The sequence below is a fragment of the Sarcophilus harrisii genome, chromosome 3, assembly GCF_902635505.1.
Source record: "Sarcophilus harrisii chromosome 3, mSarHar1.11, whole genome shotgun sequence".
NCBI classification, from domain to species: Eukaryota; Metazoa; Chordata; class Mammalia; order Dasyuromorphia; family Dasyuridae; genus Sarcophilus; species Sarcophilus harrisii.
Genome location: NC_045428.1, coordinates 206,076,536 through 206,098,965, shown reverse-complemented (window position 1 = coordinate 206,098,965; position 22,430 = coordinate 206,076,536). Strand labels below are relative to the sequence as shown.

Here is a 22,430-nt window from a genome sequence, read left to right as displayed (position 1 = left end):
ATTTATTTATTCTTGCTCTCAATAATGACTAATAGATGAACTAATCTAAATAAACACACAAATGAAACAGCTAACTTGTTTAGACAAGATGTATAAATCAAGAGATAAATACATAAACATAAGTAGATAATAGCATCTCAAAATTAAATTCACATAATTATTTAACTCAAGCAATTTAATAATTCTATCAGATCAAAGTCTACAGAATACTCATAAACTACTGATCAGAAAAGAAAAAGAAAAGGTTAGGCTCATTGTAGGATGAACAGTCTTTTACTTGATTTTATGAAGTTATTTGGTCTTTCCATATACTGTGCCAGGTCACAATGTTTTCAATACTTATTTTGAACTACTCTCAAAGAAGTCCTTGTACTTTCCTTTTTGTGTGCATACCATATGATGTCCACACCTGGGCATCTGTCCTAATTCCTATACAGCTGTGCAAAGTAATCAACTCATCTCACCAGAAGCCTAGATGACCTCCTGATCTGGATCATGCCCATAACAAAATATGTTTCACATCAATGCAATATAACACAGTACCATAACATTCAAGCTTTATATTTCTTAACAATAGAAAAATTAACAGAAATGTCTTCAGCTGCTGCCCTTGCCTAATAGTGAAAGACCAAAAATATCATTTTTGAGGCATTTCATCTTTATACATCAATAAACCTATTTATGATTTTTCATAAACCAACCAATTTGAGAAATTTTTACATAATTAATTAGCAAAACTGCCTAATGTAGGGACTAATACTATCTGTAACTTTTATTTTTGTTTTTGTAGTTTATTGTTTGTTATTAGAAAGAAAAGATATGTTTTAACATAGTAGTTTGGCCATTAACATTTTTATAATTATTTTAAATCCTCATTCCAAATTTGTGAACCCAATTGTTTTCAATACCATATAGAAATTTAAATTAAATGAATCAATTTTTGTCCTTTAAGAAAATATATTTTAAAACAATAGATAATAATATAATGGAGTTATCTATATAACAGAGTAAAAGCAGAGGCTTTGCATTTCAAACCTGTTGGGAACTTAGAGATTATTAATTGTCTATCATGAAAAGGATCCCAAAATTAGTCCACATTTTATTCCACTATAACTCTTTGTATTTGTTCTTAATATGAAGTGGGTTGCAGCCATAAAGATAAATGCTTTAAAGGAGACAATAATAGCTTTATTGTCTGTGAACATTTTGTCACTGTTGGCAAGGACTCTGTGAAGATACACTAAAACAATATATTCATTTCCCTTTTCTAAACAAGGGAACAAAAAATAGAACAGAATATTCTCTAAATCATACTTATTACTAGAATAAATACACACACATTTATATATACATGTAAATATCATGTGTGTGTGTGTGTGTGTGTGTGTGTAATTTGTTAATAGGATATAACAAAATATGGCTAATGGAAATACAAAGATCAATTGCTTTTGTTCCCAATAATATCAAGTGGCTTAGCTACTATATACAATCAGTTAAAAGTTATTAGAGTTTGGATTACATTATTACTCTCCATGCACTCTAGTGGAAATAACAGCAAATAATGAGATAACCAAAAGGCAAACAGCAGGAGGTAGAAGGAGGAAGAAGGGGCCAAGAAAATATATCAACCAAGTAATCAGCTCATAAATAATAAAAAAGTTACTATACAAAGAATACTGTGGTGTTGAGAAGCTGTGAAAATAAGTGTTTTTCAAGGAAACAGGAGGCTATGTTTACATACTTAACTGGTTTGATAGTTTTCAATGAACTAAATAATACTTAACCAATTAAAGAAAAAAAATATATCAAACCAGATTTTCATTTAGGCATTACCATGTAAATAAAATATCAATAGTTTGAATTTCCTATTTAAAATTCTATAGTTTATGGAAATGAGATAGTATGACTAAAAGAAATTAAATGTACTCTATACATTTCTCTTGCAATTTTATTTAATTTTAATGAAAACGAATGGTAAATGGAAAAATGTTCACCTTTCTTTGCTTCCTGTGCAGACTGTACTGTTGACTCATTTCTACAGTTCTCTATCATGCCATCGGAACCTCTTGACGCTGAAAGCTCACTCTAATCCTGGTCTATATCTCATATTGGAAAGTATCATTTCTACATAATTTCCCTTTTATTGGTAAACTCCTCCCAGAAGATCCAATTTAATGAACAGGTACAAGTTAACTACATCTTCATTCTTCTGTTTTACTGCACTGTTAATTAATCAAACCAGTTAAGTATATAAATATAGCCTCCTGTCTCCTTGAAAAACACTTATTTTCTCAGCTTCTCAACACTACAGTTGTATTCTCCTATTTGAATGTAAACTCTTTGGGCGTAGGAATTATCTTTTTTTTATTCTTATATTTTTACTCCTAGTACATTCAAGTCTGCTTGATATTAATGGTAGTCATCTAACTAAAAGTCTTTTTCCTACTTGAAAAATATATTTCTCCCATTTCCACTTTTTTCCTACATTTTCTGAATAAAAGTATACTTATTCTTCTATGTTGCTGTTTTTAGAAAGAGTTCATCCATCTCTCATGCTATATTAAGTCCTCAGTTTTAAACTCTATCAAACACAAGTAGAATACATGTATTATATACATGGAACTCACAGGGCAATTGACAGAAACTGTGCGTAGAACAACATAATTAGGTGTTCTGAATGCTAAAATCAGTCCTAAGGAAATTTTTTTCCCCATCAAGTGATCTTCTCCAATGTATTATAAATCAGGCAGCCAAAATACTTTCATATTCTAAGGCACAGCACTATTTGCAGTAATGCAAATTAAAATTATACTTTTCACTATTGATTGGGCATGCACTGAAAAAAAATAAAACTTGAACAATTAAAATAGGTAAGTCTTGAGCAGTCTACAAACAATACAACTGAGCCTAAGGTTGTATTTGGCCTAACAACTATATCTTGATGACCTATCCAGATGGTCGCATAATCAATTCAGGGTAGTATGGATTGAGCAGCAGGGAATTTATGTGAAGGAACCTGATGTTCTCTTCTGCTTGCCATAAAGTCACAGACTAAATGAATCTTCTTTCAGCCAATTCTTAAATGTAATATTAAAAAATAATTTGTTTACCAGTTTGTAAGATAACTATTATAGATAAGGAATTAAGTAAAATGACTCAACAGAGGGGACAAAAATTCTTTTAAAATTTATATATTGAATAATATTATTAATCCAAATAAAGAAATCATATGGTAGTATTGCTTTTATGTAAGTTAAAATGATGGATAGTTATGAAATCAATGCTGAGTATTTATCTGACCAAAATTAAAATGTAACCTTCCCAAATCAAATGAAAAAAAAACTTTCATACTTTAACATCTTGATTCACTGAAATTGCTTCTAAGATTTAGTTTATTCAAAGAAGACTTGGGTTGGTAGATTTGGGCATTAAACCTCCTTTCAATTTCTATCACGTCTCCTTACAGATAAAAGAACACATCCTCCGTTAGAAATTTGCATGGCAACTTCAAACAGATGTGTACCCAATGCAAAAATGAATGCCTAAATACAGAATGCCCACCTGTTGGAAATCTATACATATGAAACACTAAGAGGACAAAGTTGAATTCCACATGTGACCCGAATTGAAGGTGAGTGTCAGAGGCAGGAAATCAACACTAACCTTTAGAAGAGCGGAAGTGTTTACTGGGTGCTGTGAAGCCTCTTGTTCCATGCACATTAACGGCAGCCACTCGGAACTGGTACCACCTGCTAGGCCTTATGTCAGACAGTTGAACTCTCTCATCAGTAGTCTGAAGGGAAAAATGTCATATCACACACAGACTCTTTTTATTCTAACATGTCAATTGGGTTTATTCAGACATCCACCCACCAGTTGGCTGATGCACTTCAGTCTTGACCTGTACAACCTTTGACCTTCTAAGTAAATACTTCTAATCATGCTCAATTATAGAAACTGGGGTCAGAGATCAAAGGAAATCTTAGGACTGCAGAACTTCCAGGGGGAAAATTGAGTCAGTTGAATACATGTTATTGATACTTCTTATCAAGGACTTTTTAAAAAAAAAAAAACCCTGAAATATTGATGCTTCATAACAAGATCTTTAAAACAAAGGTTTTTTTTAATATTTGGGTGTTATTTTATTTATTTTAAATAAAAATGCTCATAAGATACATCTATAAAGTATTTATTTTTAAATTAGAGACAAGACTAGAAGCATGGATTCATAAATTGGAAGATAAATTTTCCCAATTAAAATCAGAGACTTTAAAACTGTGGATTTTCCTACACATATAATTATCTATTCTATGTGATAACTACTGAATTGATATTTTTGTTTATTTAATCACAGTTGTAACAGAGGAAATATGTTGCAAATCACAGCTTACCCTAGAGAAAGTTCAAAAAAGAATTACTAAAATAATTCAATATGTCTGCTCCTTAACATTGTCTTTAAAGATGATACTAACTATGCTTTTACTTCACAAAATATCCCTAGCTGAATATGCAAAAATATTTTTAAAGCATGTAAGGGCTACTTTTAGTTGAAACTTAAAGCTAGAGAAGTGTCAATAAATGCATATATGGATGTACACTATCTATAGATATCACTTGCATACACATAGATAAACAAGTTCAAGATACAAAAGAAAGGTTAGAAAGTAGTTTGTCTGAAACAAAATATCAGTTAGTGAATGATCACTAAATCAACAATAAAATAGAACAGCCAAATAAGCTAATAAAATTAAGGGCTATGTAGATATAGTGACCAGAAATAAAGGAGTCAGAGCCTCAATACTTAATGCCTTTGTAAGAACACAACTGGAGTATTATAGACAGTTCTTCGTAGCAGAATTTAGAAATGACATTAATGAATTGTAGGATGTCCAGAAGAGGACAATCAAAATTGTGAAGAACCTTTAATCCATGTCATATGAGGATCAATTGAGGCAACTAAAAATATTTATTCTACAAGTTTAAGAGAGATGTAGCCATGAAAAAGGAATGAGACTTGTTCTATTTGAACCCAGAGGGCAAAACTAAGACCAATGGATGAAGTTATACATAAAAGTAAATTTAGGCTATATGTTTAAAAAAATTCTTAATAAACAGATCTTTTCCAAAACTCTAATAGACTGATTTAGGAAAGCCTAACAGATTTGTTAGATATGTTGAATGGATATTCTCTTAGGTATATCAGTTGGAGGTATTCTCTTAGACATATGAGTTGGAATAGATACTTTTCAGACATGTCCTCTCTTTTGTAGATGCTGAAATCCTTAAATACTTTTAGTATTAATCCCTTATTTTTCAAATATAAAAGCAAAGAAACTTGTTCATTTTTAAAAAATCATATCAAAAAAGCTTTCTATAATTATTAGAGGAGAGAGAGAGAGAGAGAGAGAGAGAGAGAGAGAGAGAGAGAAACCCTGCACTACCAAGTAAAATTTAAAGAGAACTCTAAAATAATCTATAGGAATAAGTGCAGAGAATTCACTCTAGCTGTTAAAAAAAATTCATGAATCAGCTTCATATTCAAAATGTATCTTTTTTCCCTTCCATTTATTTTCACACAGCTGGTAGCCTATTTAACAACATTAAGGGGAAAAATTATTTTGCTTTCCTCATCAACAAGGGGAAAAAAGGAGGAAGCGATATTAAGATAAATGTCTGGAGCATTGCCATCCAGGTGGGCCATCGATACTTTAAGGAACATGCAGAAACAAGGAAAGTACTTAGTCAAGATTTATGATCTGTTGGCTGCTTCACATTAAGTAGTTTGGGAATATGCATCTCACACTCATTCATCTCAGATCCTCTGGGGTGAGAAGAGTATAAATGAACAGAAATGAAAGTTATAAGACAAATTGACAAATTTAAATTCACCAGTCCAACCAATCTTGTATTGCTTATTGACAGTAGGTTTCAATTTGACTTTTAAGGAAACATGACTCTTAGAGGTAATAATTGCTGCTATTCAGATACTGTCCTTTTACATTTTTGTCATAGGAACATAATTTTACAGATCAGGAAGATACTTTAAAGTATCTCAGTCCAATCTTCTCGTTTTACAGATGAAAAGACCAAGGCCTACAAAAGGGAGGGAAGTAGCCCTACAGTCACAGAGTTAGGACTGTCTTTGCAGATTTAAATCCTGCCCCTGCAATTCCTATCTGCATGATATTGGGTAAATCACCCAAATTTTCCTGGATCTCAGTTAACTCAAAGGTAAAGGACAGAGCCTCTAAATTCTCTTTCAGCCCTAATTAGATCTGAGATCCTATGATTCAAGGCCTAAATTCAGGTCTTCTAACTAATTCCATCTACCACAACATAAAGAATTAAACTAGCATTTAAGTTTTTTTTTTCATTCTTCAGTATTATCTCTTCCTCTGATTTCAAGTATTACTCCTTCAGCATGTGATATCAGTAAATATACATCTATATTACATCTATAGTAAGAAGTACCTTGAATGACGAAAAGCAAAATAAGGTTTTATGTGAATAGTGTTGTCTTTCTCCCCACACACACACTCACCCTTACCAAAAAAAAAAAAAAAAATACATATATATCTTTCATAAGGGACTAACCTGTGCCACAGTCTGCCAATTTGTAGCATCATCCTCACTAGGATGGATTCCATAATTCCATCTTCTCTGCACCACATAGATTACAGGCTCAATTGAAATATTAAATTTTGAGGACCACTTAATCTCCAGCTGTCCAGATTGAAGTTCTGTAAATCGTAATTCTTTCCTGGGCTTCAGAGGAACACCTGAAACATGACAACAGAAAAGTATGTCAATTAAAACAATCTGTGTGACTTTAGTTAAGGTGAGCATTTAAAGAGGAAAACATGTTAAATGGAAGAACTAAGGAAGAGCTAATCTTAAATCAATTGATATTCAATTTCCCTAATAAAAGTGATCTCCAAATATCAATATTTTATTATTTAAAGTATCTGACACAAAGTTCAGTCTATGTCATGGTAAACCCTTTGCTTTGCTCATTGTTTTTAAAATGTTGAACTGATTCATTCTGAAATAGTATCTTGACAGCCACTCTTTCTCAGGGGTCATTTTTTAGAGTAGGATTGCTTTTGACAACTATTGTTTCCAGTTGTCTTAGTGCAGATTAATAATGAGTTCACATGAGTTAATGTTCAGGAAGAGAGTGTATTATTACTTCTTAAGGTTCTACTGATAGACTTAAAATGCTGTCAATATGAAACATAATTCTCAGTTTACATTCAATTTCTTCATAATATCTTTGGAATAAAAAATGCTTGTGAGCTATTGTTCTAGAAAACAAGATATATATGGTTAAAAGATTAGAATGAAATGAAATATTGATTAAGGAGATTGCAGAAAATTAACATGTAATTGGCTAATTAGTTGTTAGGTCTGGACAATCAACAAAATAATTAAATCATGTTTGGTACTGTTTGTTAAATTCTGAAATATAAATACATGAAAAAATTTAACAATAGGATTATAAGGTGATTGTTATAATATGAATTGGCTCCAGCATTTCCCTATCCATACCTAAATAAGAAATAAAACAACATTCCCAATAAATATTTGTTTAAAGATGTCTAATGAGGAGAAAACCATACACTTTTTGAGACAGCCCATTCCATTTTGAGCTACTTTTTCCTGACTTCAAGCCTAAATGTGTCTCTTTGCATCTTTAACCCATTGATCCTTAGGTGTCTAATCTAGGACCAAGCCTGGGAAACTGGATCCTTCCTCCATATGACAATCTTTCAAAAACTGAAAGAAAGCTTTAAAGACTACTTTCATCTTCTTCCCTTTGTCCTCAGATCCCCGATTCCTCTTTTCTGTAAGTATAAACCAATTCTTCTGTTGTCAGTATGATATCAGGTGGGGGGTAGTTAGGGGGGTACAGGGAATAGAACTTTATCATGTAAGCAAATGGGCAGTACAAATTAAGGGATAGAGAGTAATTTATGTGATTGATATGCTTTCCTTCTGACAAATTTTTAACAGAGAAAAACTAAGAAGGCTGATCACTTTCTTCAACTCAACAAAAAACATCTCTGCATCCTAGAAATAGACCATTCCCCATGGCACTCCAATGCAATAATTTTTTACAGTAAATAAAACTATAGTAAATACTGTAGCTGCTGAAGAAATCTGAACTCATCAGCAGTAAATCCCAGAGTCCAAATCCTCTTCTAAAAGGTTTTAATCTTGGATATCATTCAGCAACCAACAGCCTTAATCTAATGTAATGAGCATCATGGGCTATGTCAGTTCAAATTTCTTCATTTAAAAATCTCTCTTTAATTATGATGTACAATAATCCTGCAATTTGCATGTTAAGAAAGCTTCCATCTGCTTTGCATTAGGGTTAGTTGGATTCACTTGATTGGAAGTAACTCAACCTCTCTGGTGTATGTAATTGTGTGCAGATGGATCCCAGCAGCACAAACAACTAAAGCTGGTACAAGTGCATTAGAGTCTACTTTTGTAGAACGCATATCATCAATTTCATAACCAGATGTGTACATACAATCACTACTTGATATGCTTTTCATTATGTAAATTATGAGGCTTTTTCATTATTCTTGGACAAATTAGTTTTCTAAAACCTATCTTCTGCTGAAGAATGTTTAAAGTCTAGTTGTAATATGATAAGAAAAATGTTCTAAAATAGTTAAAAAAAAATAAGTGAGAGCCAAAAAGTCTAGTATAATAGAAGGTAGCATTAACCTACTGGTTTTTTAATATTAAACATAGTCTACATCTATAAAGTAATGGAACAATTAGCCCAAACCAGATATGGATGTGGTTTGATTACCCAAGTTGTTCTTTTTAAAAAAAAATTCTCAAAACTGAAATCTATTTAGTAATATCAAAGTACATTTCCCTAATTCAATGATTAACCATCACTTAAATCTCAGGCTTTAAAGATTATTTAATACAATCCTTTCAGTTTAGAAATAAGGAAACTGAGGCACAAAGTAATTAAATAATTTTCCTCTCAGAATATAAACTCTGTGAGAGTAGAGATTATCTCATTTTTGTCTTGGCAGCTCTATAACACAGCATAATATCTGCCATTAGTATGTGCTTAGTAAATGTTTTTTAGTTGAATAGTTGATGGCCCAAGTTCAGATAGGATATAATGGAGAAAACAAATATTTATTAAGTACCTACTATGTACTCTGGTACACTGTAGCTAGATACATAGATGTACATACATATATAGTGTTCATGGTGCATATGCAATAAGTAATATGTGTAAATATACATGTACATACATATATATATGTGTGTATATAATTTTATTTGATTCTCAAAACATCCATAAGGAATTTGCCCAAGGTTATAAAATAAATGTCTGAGGCTAGATTTGAACTCAAGTCTTTGTGACTCCAAACCCTGCACTGTTTCTATTATATTATCTCTCTGTGTTTTGAGCAGTTGTAATTGGAAGTCCTTTGACTTCCACTGGAGTATTTTTCTTCCTTCAAAACACATCATCCTCTCTTTATTCTACTTTATAAATATAACAAATATTCTCCCCAAATTATAATTTTTATTCTATGGTGTGTATTCATTGTAATATATATGAGTCTTTGGAGTTTATACTACAATATTTCAAGTCTGACTTTGAACATTGGGCAAATCACTTAACACCAATTGCCTTAGGAATTAAAAAAAAAAACAATTGATTGATTGATGAGGTTAATACCACTATTGATGCAAAGTGCTACTCTTTCATGCCTTAGCAGATGATCATCATGAGTTGTTGTGGAAAATGGCCAACTTTCTAGTGTTTAGCCTCTGTAAATTGAGCGATGTTAGCTCTTAGATTACAGGAATGTATAATCTATCATTTAATTTTCATTTGAAGTTTTTTTCCAGTCTGGTAGGAGGATCCTAACAAACTTTGATCTCTACAGTTTCTTCATCTTTAAAATGGAGAAAATATTTTTATTAAAGATTAATAATATTTTATTAAATACTAAAGTCATATGACTATTGTAAGGACAAAAATAAATATATTTATAAAGACGCATATGAAACAGAAATCACTATTCAAATAAGAATAAATCCTACTATTATCTTAAAAGATTTTTTAGTAGTCTATTAGATGAGAAATAGTCTGTCAGGAAAATTCCAATATATTTGTTAAAGATAAAAATAAATACTTGATTTGTGAATTAAGTTTTCTACCATTTAGTGGTGATACATCAAAATTCATTAGCATTTGACCTATGATTACTAATATTATACTTAGTGTGGTAGATAAAGAAAAGAACTTTGAGTCAGGTGGACTTCATTTAAGTTTTATCTCTGCTTAGTGATCCTGAGTTAAATATGTAATCCCAGTCAAGTCTTTAAGATGACAAATTACAGAATGGCTATGAATCTTCCATGGTGGAGGAAGTTCCCCCATTGTGAGTGCCTTATGACTATTATGTCCTATAATGGTCCTATTTCTGGTCTTCTTGAAATGAATATCAACAACATGATCAAGTAGAGTATTAAATATATGGTATAAAGGCAACTTCATACCAGGAACTTAGTAGACCTGAGTTCTAAAAGCACAGTTGCAACTAATCAGTCATTCGATTTATCTGGTCCTCAATCTCCTCACATATAAAATAAGTCAGTTGTATAGCATAGGAAATGGACTTGATGAACTTAGAATAAGGAAAATCTTGGTACAAATCCCATCTCTGATATTAAGATACAGTAATACCTAAAACTATTTGACTCTAGGGTTATGGTGAAGTCCAAATTAAATAATTCATAAAAATTCTTTGTATATGCACATATTTGCATATGTCAGTTGTTTATTATTATTATTAATGATTATTATCCTCTATACTGAATACTGGAGAAAATATCTCAGTTCTCTCAGTTGGACTACTATGCCTTCTACAAAGTCAATTTTGAAATTTTTAGTGACATAAAAAGTAGAATTTAGGGAGAAAGAGAATGAAAAAAGGTAACAATTTATAGGTTTTAGGAAGGCAGGGCCCTGGATAGTAATATTTTTCAGAATGAAATACCACTAAGAATCAGCAGTGGTATGAAGACAGGTGTTTGGGAACCAATAGATTAAATGATCTTTAAAGTACTTTTCATCACTTGGATTTTATGTTAGTTATATTATAGAATCCTTTATTCTTTTATGACAATTTTTATGATATTTACTCTTGAAAAAATTAAAATTAAATTTAGCATTAACATGTAATGTTGTGAAATGAATATTTCAATTCAGCATATGATTATTAAGCATCTATTGACCAATAGGCATTATTCTAGGCACTAGAGATAGACTACAATCTGTATGTACAATGTTATTCCATCAACCAGCAGTTGATTTGATTGATCTAACTTGTTTTGCGAAGGACTTCCTTTTCCCTTCTGACAAGCTGTCTTCTTGATTTTTACATTCTGTTTGAAGCTGGACATAGGACATAAGAAGATATATTCCCTAAAAGACTACTATTTTTTTAGTCAATGACATATAAGTAGCTCCTTTCTTACAGTCTCCAGAATAATAATTTTGAACAATGTAATTCACTAAATTTCTACTCTTACAATTTAGCTAAAAGTCCATTCTAGGTTTTTGATATTATATAACAAATAAATTACTATCACTAATAAAATTTCAGGGATATGACTTATCAATCAACAGTTTTGAAGAAAACAACGAAGGAATTTTTCCCCATTTAACAAAATATTACATGGCTTATATTCAAATATCATTAACAAAAATAAACATTGCTAGTTCAGTAGAGGGATGTTATTCTTTCCATGAGTTGTGTCCAAAATCACATGCCAGAGAATGCATACTATCATATCTACTTTTATACCTAAAAAAACCCCCTGACTTTTAATGTATTCTAATGATTTATAGTTATTATTTAGATATAGTATGGAATCAGTTTCCCTTCCAAATGTCATGAATTCTAGAATAATTTCCCTTGTCTCATAACGGCCAAATGAATGTAAAAGGAACACAAGTTCTTATAGCCCATAAGTATCAAGACACAACATTTCAACTTATAAAACTAAATTCTTTTATCCAGAAGGAATTTTAGAGGACAGTTAGTTTAATTTCTTCATTCTAAAGTATAGCAAAAGTAAAATTACTTTCCCAAAGTCAGATAGTCAGAAGTAGAGTTATCATTAGATTCTAGATCTACTATCTCCCATCCAAATACTCTTTTAGTATATAACACATCTGGAAACTTAAAGGATCAATTATCAATTTCTTCTACAGACATGATTTATATAAAAGAAAAACATGTTTCTCAAATATGACTTCAACTATGGCAAATTAGAAATTTTTTTATTAAATTTGCACAAGATAATTCAAGTTAATTTTAGTATCCTCCATCAATCAATTCGGTGCCTGCTATGTGCCAAGCTGTTGTTGTTTTTTGTTCTTTGTTCTCTAAGAGACCCATGGAATCAGAAAGATGATGCCATGACAACTAAATTGGATTTCAGTGAGAAAGAAATGTCACCAAACTCACTTTCCCCATCTGTACCAAGTGGCCAGATATAGATCAGAACTGGAAATGACCCTGGATGCAATGAGAGACTTTGGCCATTTTAAACCAAGATGATTTGAAGTCACATCTATTTAGGGATTAAGACTAGGTAGAAATTGAGGTAAAGAATGGTTTCTTTCACCAAGTTAAAAAAAAACAACTAAATAGAATTTTAAGACTTACACTTAGGTTCTCTAACTTCAAATTCAGTACTCTCTCATAGCTTTAATGTTCTGTGCTGGCACTTTGCTAAACTGAGAATGACACAAAAACTAAAATGTAATAGTCCCTTATTTTACATTTTAATATGTTTAGAATATATCCAAAAGGGATGTGGTGGCAAGGTGGCACAATGGAAAGAACGTCAGTCATTGAGTCAGGAAAACCTGAGTTCAAACCTGAGCTCAGGTATTTACTAGATATGAGAGAGGAAAAAGGAAGGAAGGAAGGAAGGAAGGAAGGAAGGAAGGAAGGAAGGAAGGAAGGAAGGAAGGAAGGAAGGAAGGAAGGAAGGGAAAGGAAGAAAGGGAGGGAGGGAAGGAGGAAGGGAGAAAGATTAATGAAGGAAGGGAAGGAGGAAGGGAGGGAGGGAGGGAGGAATCCAATAACAAATAGGTAGTAACTAGCCACAGAGCCAGAAGCAGAATCAGGTTCTGTGATTTTTGATCCAATGTTTTTTTTTTTGTTTTGTTTTGTTTTGTTTTTTTACCATCCTGATCTCATAAAAGCAAAATGATAATACTTGACTTATCAGTGCATTAGAATAGAATGTATGGGTAAGAAATGACCGGCATGAGGGAGGGAGGGAGGAATCCAATAACAAATAGGTAGTAACTAGCCACAGAGCCAGAAGCAGAATCAGGTTCTGTGATTTTTGATCCAATGTTTTTTTTTTTTTTGTTTTACCATCCTGATCTCATAAAAGCAAAATGATAATACTTGACTTATCAGTGCATTAGAATAGAATGTATGGGTAAGAAATGACCGGCAGGATGATTTCAGAAAGGCCTGGAGAGACTTACATGAACTGATGCTGAGTGAAATGAGCAGAACCAGGAGATCATTATATACTTCAACAACAATACTATATGATGATCAACTCTGATGGACGTGGCCATCTCCAGCAATGAGATGAACCAAATCAGTTCCAATAGAGCAATAATGAATTGAACCAGCTACACCCAGCAAAAGAACTCTGGAAGATGACTATGAACCACTACATAAAATTCCCAATCCCTATATTTTTGTCCACCTGCATTTTTGACTTCCTTCACAGGCTAATAGTACACTATTTCAAAGTCCAATTCTTTTTGTTCAGCTAAATAACTGTTTGGACATCTATATTATAATGTATTTAATTTATACTTTAACATATTTAACATGTATTGGTCAACCTGCCATCTGGGGGAGGGGATGTGGGGAAGGAGGGAAAAAATTGGAATAAAAGGTTTGGCGATTGTCAATGCTGTAAAATTACCCATGCATATAACTTGTAAATAAAAAGCTATAAAAAAGAATAGAATGTATGGAATATGTACGTGTAACCTAATATAAAGTAATAAATACATTGTACTTTTCTCTGTTTGAACCAGCTCAATATAAAGGAATAAATACATTGTATATCTCTTTGAAGCACTTAAGTGATGGATTTCCCCACTCCTTTTTAGTCTTCATATTTTCCAAAAGGCAGATCAAATGGCATCTGTCATAGTATTAGTATTCAAGGACTTGAATCATTATAAATGTAGCTCAAGAGACCTTAGTAAGCTTTGTAGAAATAGGTTAGCAACACCAATATGATTTAACCCATACTGAAATTTTAATATGACCATGAAATCTAATATTTCCTCTAATCCATCATGACCAAGGGGAAAGCAGACTGCAAAGAATGAATTTGGCCATTTCTTTTAAAAAGCGATTGGTAACATCAAATCAAATATATTCTACTTCTTTGAGAATAATTACTAAAGGATCACATATGACAGTAAAATAATAGTCTTAATAGATCATAATTTCTACAAATTTTACAAAACAAACATATCTTGGAATGGTGTAAGTTAAAACTGATTAAAACTTAATTTCATTATTTTATAAAGGAAAAAAAATCACCACTGTTTTAGATTACATAGTTGAAATATTTCAAATTTATCTAATAAGATTATTTCCTTGATACCAACAGTTATAAAGTACAATTGAGGTATACAAGTTTGTTTTTTTTAAGACTTTGCTTCAATTTTTTTAGACTAATAAGCTTCATAGATTGTTTGGTCTCCTATTAGCTTAACAAATACTTGGTATTTCATGGAACTTACATACTTACATTCTTGAAAAGTCTCATTGCAGTGGCAATTTTATTCAAATATGCCCACTTAACATTAAGCTGTTACAATGCTTCAACACTTCTTAAGGTTAAAGTAAACAAGACTTTCTGTGTATGGTTCAATTTGTTCTTCAATCCATGTGTCTATGTCTATGGTTCACTGACATCTCAAGATGTCTGTATCTTAAGATGGTTTGTACAAGACACAAAAGAAACACACACACAGTAGCTTAACTTTTGCCCCTCAACATAATCTTTTCCTCTAAGATTCCAATTTTCTCTGTGTTCAAAAACTACAATTAACTAGCAATTTCTAAGCAGCTTTGTTCATGAATCAAAGGTCAAGTTCCCTTCAAGTTCCCAATTATGATCTCTACCTTTGTATAAGTTTTTGGGGATTTGACAGGTATGTCCACATCCATTCGAACAACATTTCTTGACTCCGGAGCATTCATTGTCGATTTCACAACTTTCCACACAGGCAGCTGCAAAACCACTTGCCTTCTCTGGTGCTGGACAGTCACCTTGCTTCACTGACAGAATGTATTTGAGGAACTCACAGCTAGTTAGGCATTCATAGTTCTTCTTGGGGAAAAGAGGCTAAAAAAAGAGAAGGGGAGAAAATGTGATCTTCAGTTAAAGAAAAAAAAAAGCTTTCCAAGACCTGGGGAAGGATTATTTCCTAAAGCTTTTTCTTGAGAATTCAAATGTTTCCTTTTTTTGTTGTTTGATTGTTTTAAAGAATACTAATCCAGCTCTCAATTCACTATACCAAATATGACAACATGAAAAATACTTTATACTAATTCACTGAAAGAGGATGCATTAGGGCTCAAGACAGAGCTTGTACCTAAGCTACTTTGTTCCCTTACATGTGCTATTTGGGGTTCATAATTGCTAACTGTTTGAATTCAATCATTCATAAATTTGGAAAGGGCTATCTAATCCACTACTCTGGAAAATACTGTATTTTTTTTTATTGTTGTTGTTGTTGTTGACTGCAAGCCACCCAAAACATTGTATAAGTTGTTAGCTCAGAAAATTATTCACAGTGGCTAAACAATTTTATTTAACGGATTCTTTGAATCATACGAAAGAAAAATACTTATTATTATTCCCTAGAATTTATAAAATGCTTTAAGATTTGAAACAAGCTTTACTAATTTCTCATTTTATCCTCACCACAACATTGGGAGGTAGATGCTATTATTATATCCATTTTTACAAATAAGAAAACTGAAACAGACCAAGATTGTGACTTGCCTAAGATCATATAGCAGTGATTGAAATCTAACTTGAACAAGTCTTCCTGACTCCAGATTATAGCCTCTATCCACTGTGACACCTAGCTATAGCTGTACTAATAATACTAACTTGTCTTAAAAAAGTTAACTTAACAGATTCCAATCCTACTCATTATCTGGAAGCAAGCTAACATGTTTTATTAATTCAATAATTTATTCTCAAAATACAATGTGTGTTTCAAATACAAATATATATTTAACACAAATTCTAAAAATAAATAGGTATTTTAAAATGTTATTTATAATATAGTCAACACTCCCATAGCCACACTCCCATAAATTTTGTCTGCCATTAAACTGCCTCAATAGTGAAAACATTAGTTAGCCATATAATACAAGTACAATTTTTTAAATGGAGTTCAGGTATAATCAATTACCTATACCTTAATGAAGATGGTCAATTCAATTCTTCAGCTTTAAAATCTAAATACTTTCAATTCTATAAAAAACTGAGTATTAAATTTTTGGAAATCTAGGCATCTTTAGTTTCTAGAGTTAATTGCTTGTGAATAGCTTAAAAAATCTAATCCCCATTTTGCTATACCTTTTTTCATTTAATCAAGGATTATATTCAAAATGCTAAGATTATTATACTCCTCGAAGTGTAAGTTATTACATAAAAATCTAATACTTTATCTACAATTATGCTATAGTAGAATGATCGATAAGTCTACATTTAAAAAACAATGGTTTACTATGACTTAGTTGTGATTTGCATGCTTTAAACAGAAGGCATGAGTCAAAATAATGGATTTAAATCAATTGAAATATAAATAACGACAATATTAACTAAAATAAGGCCACCTTCAACATATGAATTATAAATATAAATGCATCAGATCTCTAACTATGCATAATAAGAGATAAATAATACTTGACTATTATCTAATTGATATTAGAAAATAATATTCATTGATCCAACTAAAATTGTTTCTTTTCAAATTAACAGCTTAGCTAGTGGCAGGGGAACATGGCGGGGGAAGGGCCATAGTCTAAATTTTGAAATCACAAATTTGCAGCTAGTTAATTAGGAAACTTTATAGCTCCTTCAGGCATAATCTGTCCTCAAGGCTTTCCTCTCTCTATTTTACAGCTTTTTTTCTGTTAGAACTGCTAAATGTGCAGCTCTTTATTAATGGCCTTTGAAGTTCTGAATTTAGATGCAGCCCAATTTCTCATCAAAGAAGAATGTTAGCAGAACTTGAACAATGATAAAAAAAAAATTTCCAAAGCTGCCTCTTTTGACAAAATGGACACATTACACGTATTAAAAGAAAATTGTTGAATATTGGATTCACTCACTCTGACCCTGTGGTCTAAAATTTCCACATATAAAAACTGGGATTTATTTACTGATTGCTGACTTAGAGACCACAGCAATTTAATTGGTCCTATGGTGTAATGAAACCAATTAAACTCACACTTTTTCATATAGCACAAGCTTTTACACACAGATAGCTAAACATGTATAATGGAGAAATCAAACAACAGAGCACGTTCTGTGCTAATAAAAGGTAATTGTAGTGCAGTGTAGAAATAACTATAAGAAATTCATACACACTTTTAGTGTCAAACACACACACACACACACACACACACACAGACTTTCATTTCTGTTGCAATTTGGCTGCAAGACACAAATATTTCAGATAAACCATAAGCCATTAAGTTTAGAGAGAAAATATGGGGATGAATGAGAGTGCTTCTGGTTTTCAGTCATGTCTTTCTCCATGTTTCACTTTGCAAGCAGCAAATTTCAAAGGAAACATGTGAGGACAGTAATAGTGCTTTAATATACATTTTATATCTCCCCTAAGATTAGCACAGTGTTTTGCATACATTAAGTACTTTAAAATGTTGAATGGGAATGGGCCTTGTCTTAGTAGAAGAGAGTAGTAATAATAGAAAGATTAGTTTTAATTTGTTAAATTTCTTTTAGTTAATTTTAAATTATTTTCTTAAAATAGAAAATAGAATTAGATTCCTAGTAAAGGTAACTTTATTACTGTGGATAGAGCACCAGGCCTGAAGTCAGAAAGACCTAAGTTTGAATTCAATCTTGGATATGTACTAGCTGTCTTAGACAAGTCACAACTCTGTCTCAGGTCCTCATCTGTAAAATGAACTGGAAAAGGAAATGGCAAACTACTCCAGTCTCTTTGCCAAGAAAACTCCAAATAAGATCACAGAGAGTTAGAAATAACTGAACAAACAAACAAGAGTAACTTTAACCTTTGTGGACTTTGACTGTCTAATTTTAGAATGGAATGAGTTGGACAGCTAGTTAAAACTAACCTTGATCCTCTAGATCTTTATAATCCCTATAATTCTAAATTATGTGATGCAAATGTTGCTTTAAAACAAATAAAAGGTTGTTATATAGAAGAAGGATTAGATGTTTGCTGCTTGGTCATAAAGCACAGAATTATATTAATGGATGTAAATTGAAGGGATCAGATTTAAGCTTAGTTTTAAACAAAGTGCTCTTTAACAAATTAGTAGAGTCACAAAATATAATGGGCTATGTCAAAAGAAGTACTATGTTTCCCTTCATCAGAGATATCAGAAGATATTATAGGGGATTCGGCAAAGTACAAATTGGCCTGGATGACTCATAATGTCCCTTTCTTCTCTTAGATTCTAAAACTGAATTATGGCTCTATGATACCTGGATAAATTTCTCTGCATCCCTCATTAGCTTCCTTCCTGTACCCTAAAAAGTTACTAAAGTACTTTATACATGGTACATATTTCTTAGTGCCATGAATAGTACTGAAATGTGTATATGTGTTAGGGAATACTTAAGTGTGAATAGGAACAGAGAAGATGGATAATAGATGGTCCAGGCCTTCGGTGGATTAGTACAAAGCTGTCTTTTCCACATGACTTAAGTGATAATGACAGTTATGGAGTTGTAAGTGTGGGATATAATGTAAAACTCTCATCTTTGTAGAAGGCATAAATAATTATTGACAGTTACTGGAATATAGATTGCACTGGACAGGGAAAATTTGAGTGGTTAATAATCATCCTTCAAATAGCATTTTTTTAAGCTTAAAAACTAATTTCCTCACAAAGAACCTCAAGAGGAATGGAACAGAGGTATTATTACTGTACATAATATTATATTGCTATTTCTGAGCAAACTAAGACTCAGAATTTGGGCTATAAATTATTATATCATGATCATGTTCTTCAAAAATGAGATACACAATTTAGAACTCAGGAATGAGAGACCTAGAACCCAGGTCTTTTGATCCTAAATTCAATGTTCTATCAATTACAAAAGCCAAAATCTTAAGAATTTTTCTCACTTCCAGGCAAATTGTTATTTTCAAGATAACAAATGATAAGTGAATGTTAGTAACAATAGTATAGAGATCATAAAATTAGGCATATATCTAGCCTAACAAATTAAATTAAGTGTACAAATAGTCCACAGAATTTTTAGTAAGAAAAGCTAGAGAAAATAAGTCTTTTCAATACCTGGAATTAAATGAAATATTTATATAATGAAATGCAAATTTTTAATCTATTTCCTTCTGATTTTTCATTTAACATTACATCAAACAGTAAAATTTTCTAATTTGTTTCAGAAACAAATAACAAACTGCAACCAATTTTATTTAATTTTATTTGAAATAAGCTGTTTCCCCCCAATCATTGTGGAGTTTTGGGGGGAAAATAAAGAGAGGGTCAGAAAAAAAAAGAATTGGAAAACTCACCTTCCTAGTGAGTAAATGCCTTATATATAAATTATACTTATCTTCTAACTATCTTCAATTTGTTTCTCTCATGCCTGAACCTTTCACTATGAGAAATGTAAAATATTAACTATTCTATATTAGCAGTCTTTTTTATGTCTCATTATCAACAAAAACTAATGAGCATATACTGCCAACATATTATTTTATTTTAAATTTCCATACATTTATCATACTAATACTTGTATAATTAATAAAATTTATAGAAAAATAGAAATGAAAAAAATAATTATAAAGATGAAAAAGCATTTAATCATGAAGCTATCCCAGGTGGTTGACTATGGGAGTAATATGGTCATTTTAGACCATAGATTCATTTTAGAAATATCAGCTTGGGACTTATGGTCAAGATGAAAGCCTATAAAGGGAACAGATAGTTCAACTCTTACATATGTATGCCAGTAAAATCCTGATACTCTTCTCAAATAATGATCAAGAAATCATATGAAGAACTATAGTAAGTGAATTTTCCACCCCAGAATTTCATATAAGATCATTTAGAAGCCAAAGAGAAATAGAAAAGACTGTTGCCAAGAAAGTCAGAACCAGAAGCTCAAAGCTATAACAGATACTGGCCAAGAACAGGTAAACTTAAAAGGCTCTGTGTTTGTAGAAAACAATTTTAGAGATTCACAGAATGTTCAATAAGCCATCTAGTGAGGATCTTGAAAGCTCTCAGATTGTTAACAGAAAGAAATGATTGCTACCATAATCAGACCAGTACTCCAGGTCCAGAAGTTCTAAGGTCATTAACACTTTTCTGAGATGACAAAGAGAATCCTGAAGATCCATCATACTGTATCTCAAAAATCAATGGGTATATTACCGTAAGAAAAGTGGAGATGAGAATACATATCCAGAAACCAAGAAAAGACCAAGCAAACCTAAAGCCATCCTATCCAAATTAAAATAATAATAATTATTATTATTATGAAGTGATTGGTATTAAGAATTTGTGTAGATCTACACATTCCCCCAAAGATGGAGTGATTAACTCTGTAACTACAAATAGAGACTCTAAGTAGAAAAGTAGACTTTTTTTTTGAAAAGTAGATTTTTAAAAGAACTATATGGATAACTAAAAGAAATAAAGCAAGAGATTAAAAAAGGAAAATAAACTCAAGGAATAAAATGGCTTAAAAGAGAAAGTGGCAAAGCCTTAAGTAATGGACTGAAAACTAGAATAGATCAAACAGAAATAAATGACTTTATGGCAGAACAAGAAATGTTTAAATGATATTAACAGATTGAAAAAAATAAACAAATGAAATTTAATAATAAAAAGAAGTGATTTTGAAAACAAAGGAAAAATAATTTAAGAAGCATTGGATTCCATCTGGAAATTTTCTGTTTGTCTTTCATTCGTGCAAGTGAATTGGACTTAAGAGAGAGAGAGAGGGCTGTGCAAAGTCTTTTATTCCTTTAAAGATCTATTTTTCCTTCATAGGATCAAACTAAGCTTTTCAGAGTAAGTTATTCTTGATCAGAAGTCCAAGTCTTCTGCCTTGTGGAACATTGTATCTCCAAGATTTTCTCTCACTTATTATAGAAACTGCAAGATCTTGTGTGGTCCTAAAAGTAGTTCTTTGGTACTTGAACTATTTCTTTCTGGATGCCTGAACTGTTGTTATTTCTTTGACATCTGGATTTTGGAAGAAGAAATTAAAATTTTCATCAGAGGATAAAAAAGAAAAAAGGCAAGATGATAATATCATGATCGTCACTTGTTTTCATCTTTTCAAATAATCATTATTATAAAAATAATCCTCCAAAATTTAGAATAGTACCTGAAAGACAGTAAGTGCTTAATAAAAGAACTGTTGATTGACTAATTGATTTGTCAAAAGTTATTACCGTATCATCTTTTTAATTTAACATTCTGAAGATTATTGCATAGGTACATAAAATAGTTATTGTCTCTAAATAAAAGGTTTTGGATATTAGCTAATTTTCTTTAAATTAAATATAATTCATAAAAGTATCTATGGAAATAATTATAGGAATAATATCTCTAGAAAATATATCCTACCCCACATGATTTTTATTTCTCCTGTTGTCTGTTTTGAAAAAAATGTTCATTCAAAACATTGGCAATTGAAACATTGTTCTTAAATTGTAAAATATTATGTTCTGGTGGTTGTGGCAAGGTGTTCAGTCTGTGCTAATCATTTTGTTTCAATTGAATTTTTGTTGAATTCTGAAGGATGTTTTGCTAGATTTTTAGTGGGAATTATGTTTTTTTTTCTATCAAAAGTATTTTTTAAATCTTCAATAAGTTTTGCAGATAAGTAATCTATAATATCTGGTGGTAATGATTTGATCCTAAATTATTATCATACCTCTTCCCCCTATTCCCACCATTTCTACAAACATACCTCCATTACAAGACACTGGTTCAACAATTCTATTTTACCTATTTATTGAATTCAAGTGAATATGATCTCTGGAGAGCCCTTTTATTTATGCGCCATTTCATATGCTATTTCCATAAATGAAC

At 31.4% G+C, this 22,430-nt stretch overlaps 1 protein-coding gene across 1 annotated transcript in view; it reads right to left on the bottom strand.

Annotated features, from left to right (window-relative positions):
* The window catches only part of ANOS1 (anosmin 1), a 230,743-nt gene that overhangs the window by 49,318 nt on the left and 158,995 nt on the right, over positions 1 to 22,430 (bottom strand). Inside the window, exons 4-6 of the mRNA XM_003765590.3 lie at positions 15,243 to 15,465; positions 6,595 to 6,779; positions 3,664 to 3,793 (exon numbers count right to left, since the gene is read on the bottom strand). Coding sequence (XP_003765638.1) covers positions 3,664 to 3,793; positions 6,595 to 6,779; positions 15,243 to 15,465 — 538 coding nt within the window. The remainder of the gene's footprint in view (positions 1 to 3,663; positions 3,794 to 6,594; positions 6,780 to 15,242; positions 15,466 to 22,430) is intronic.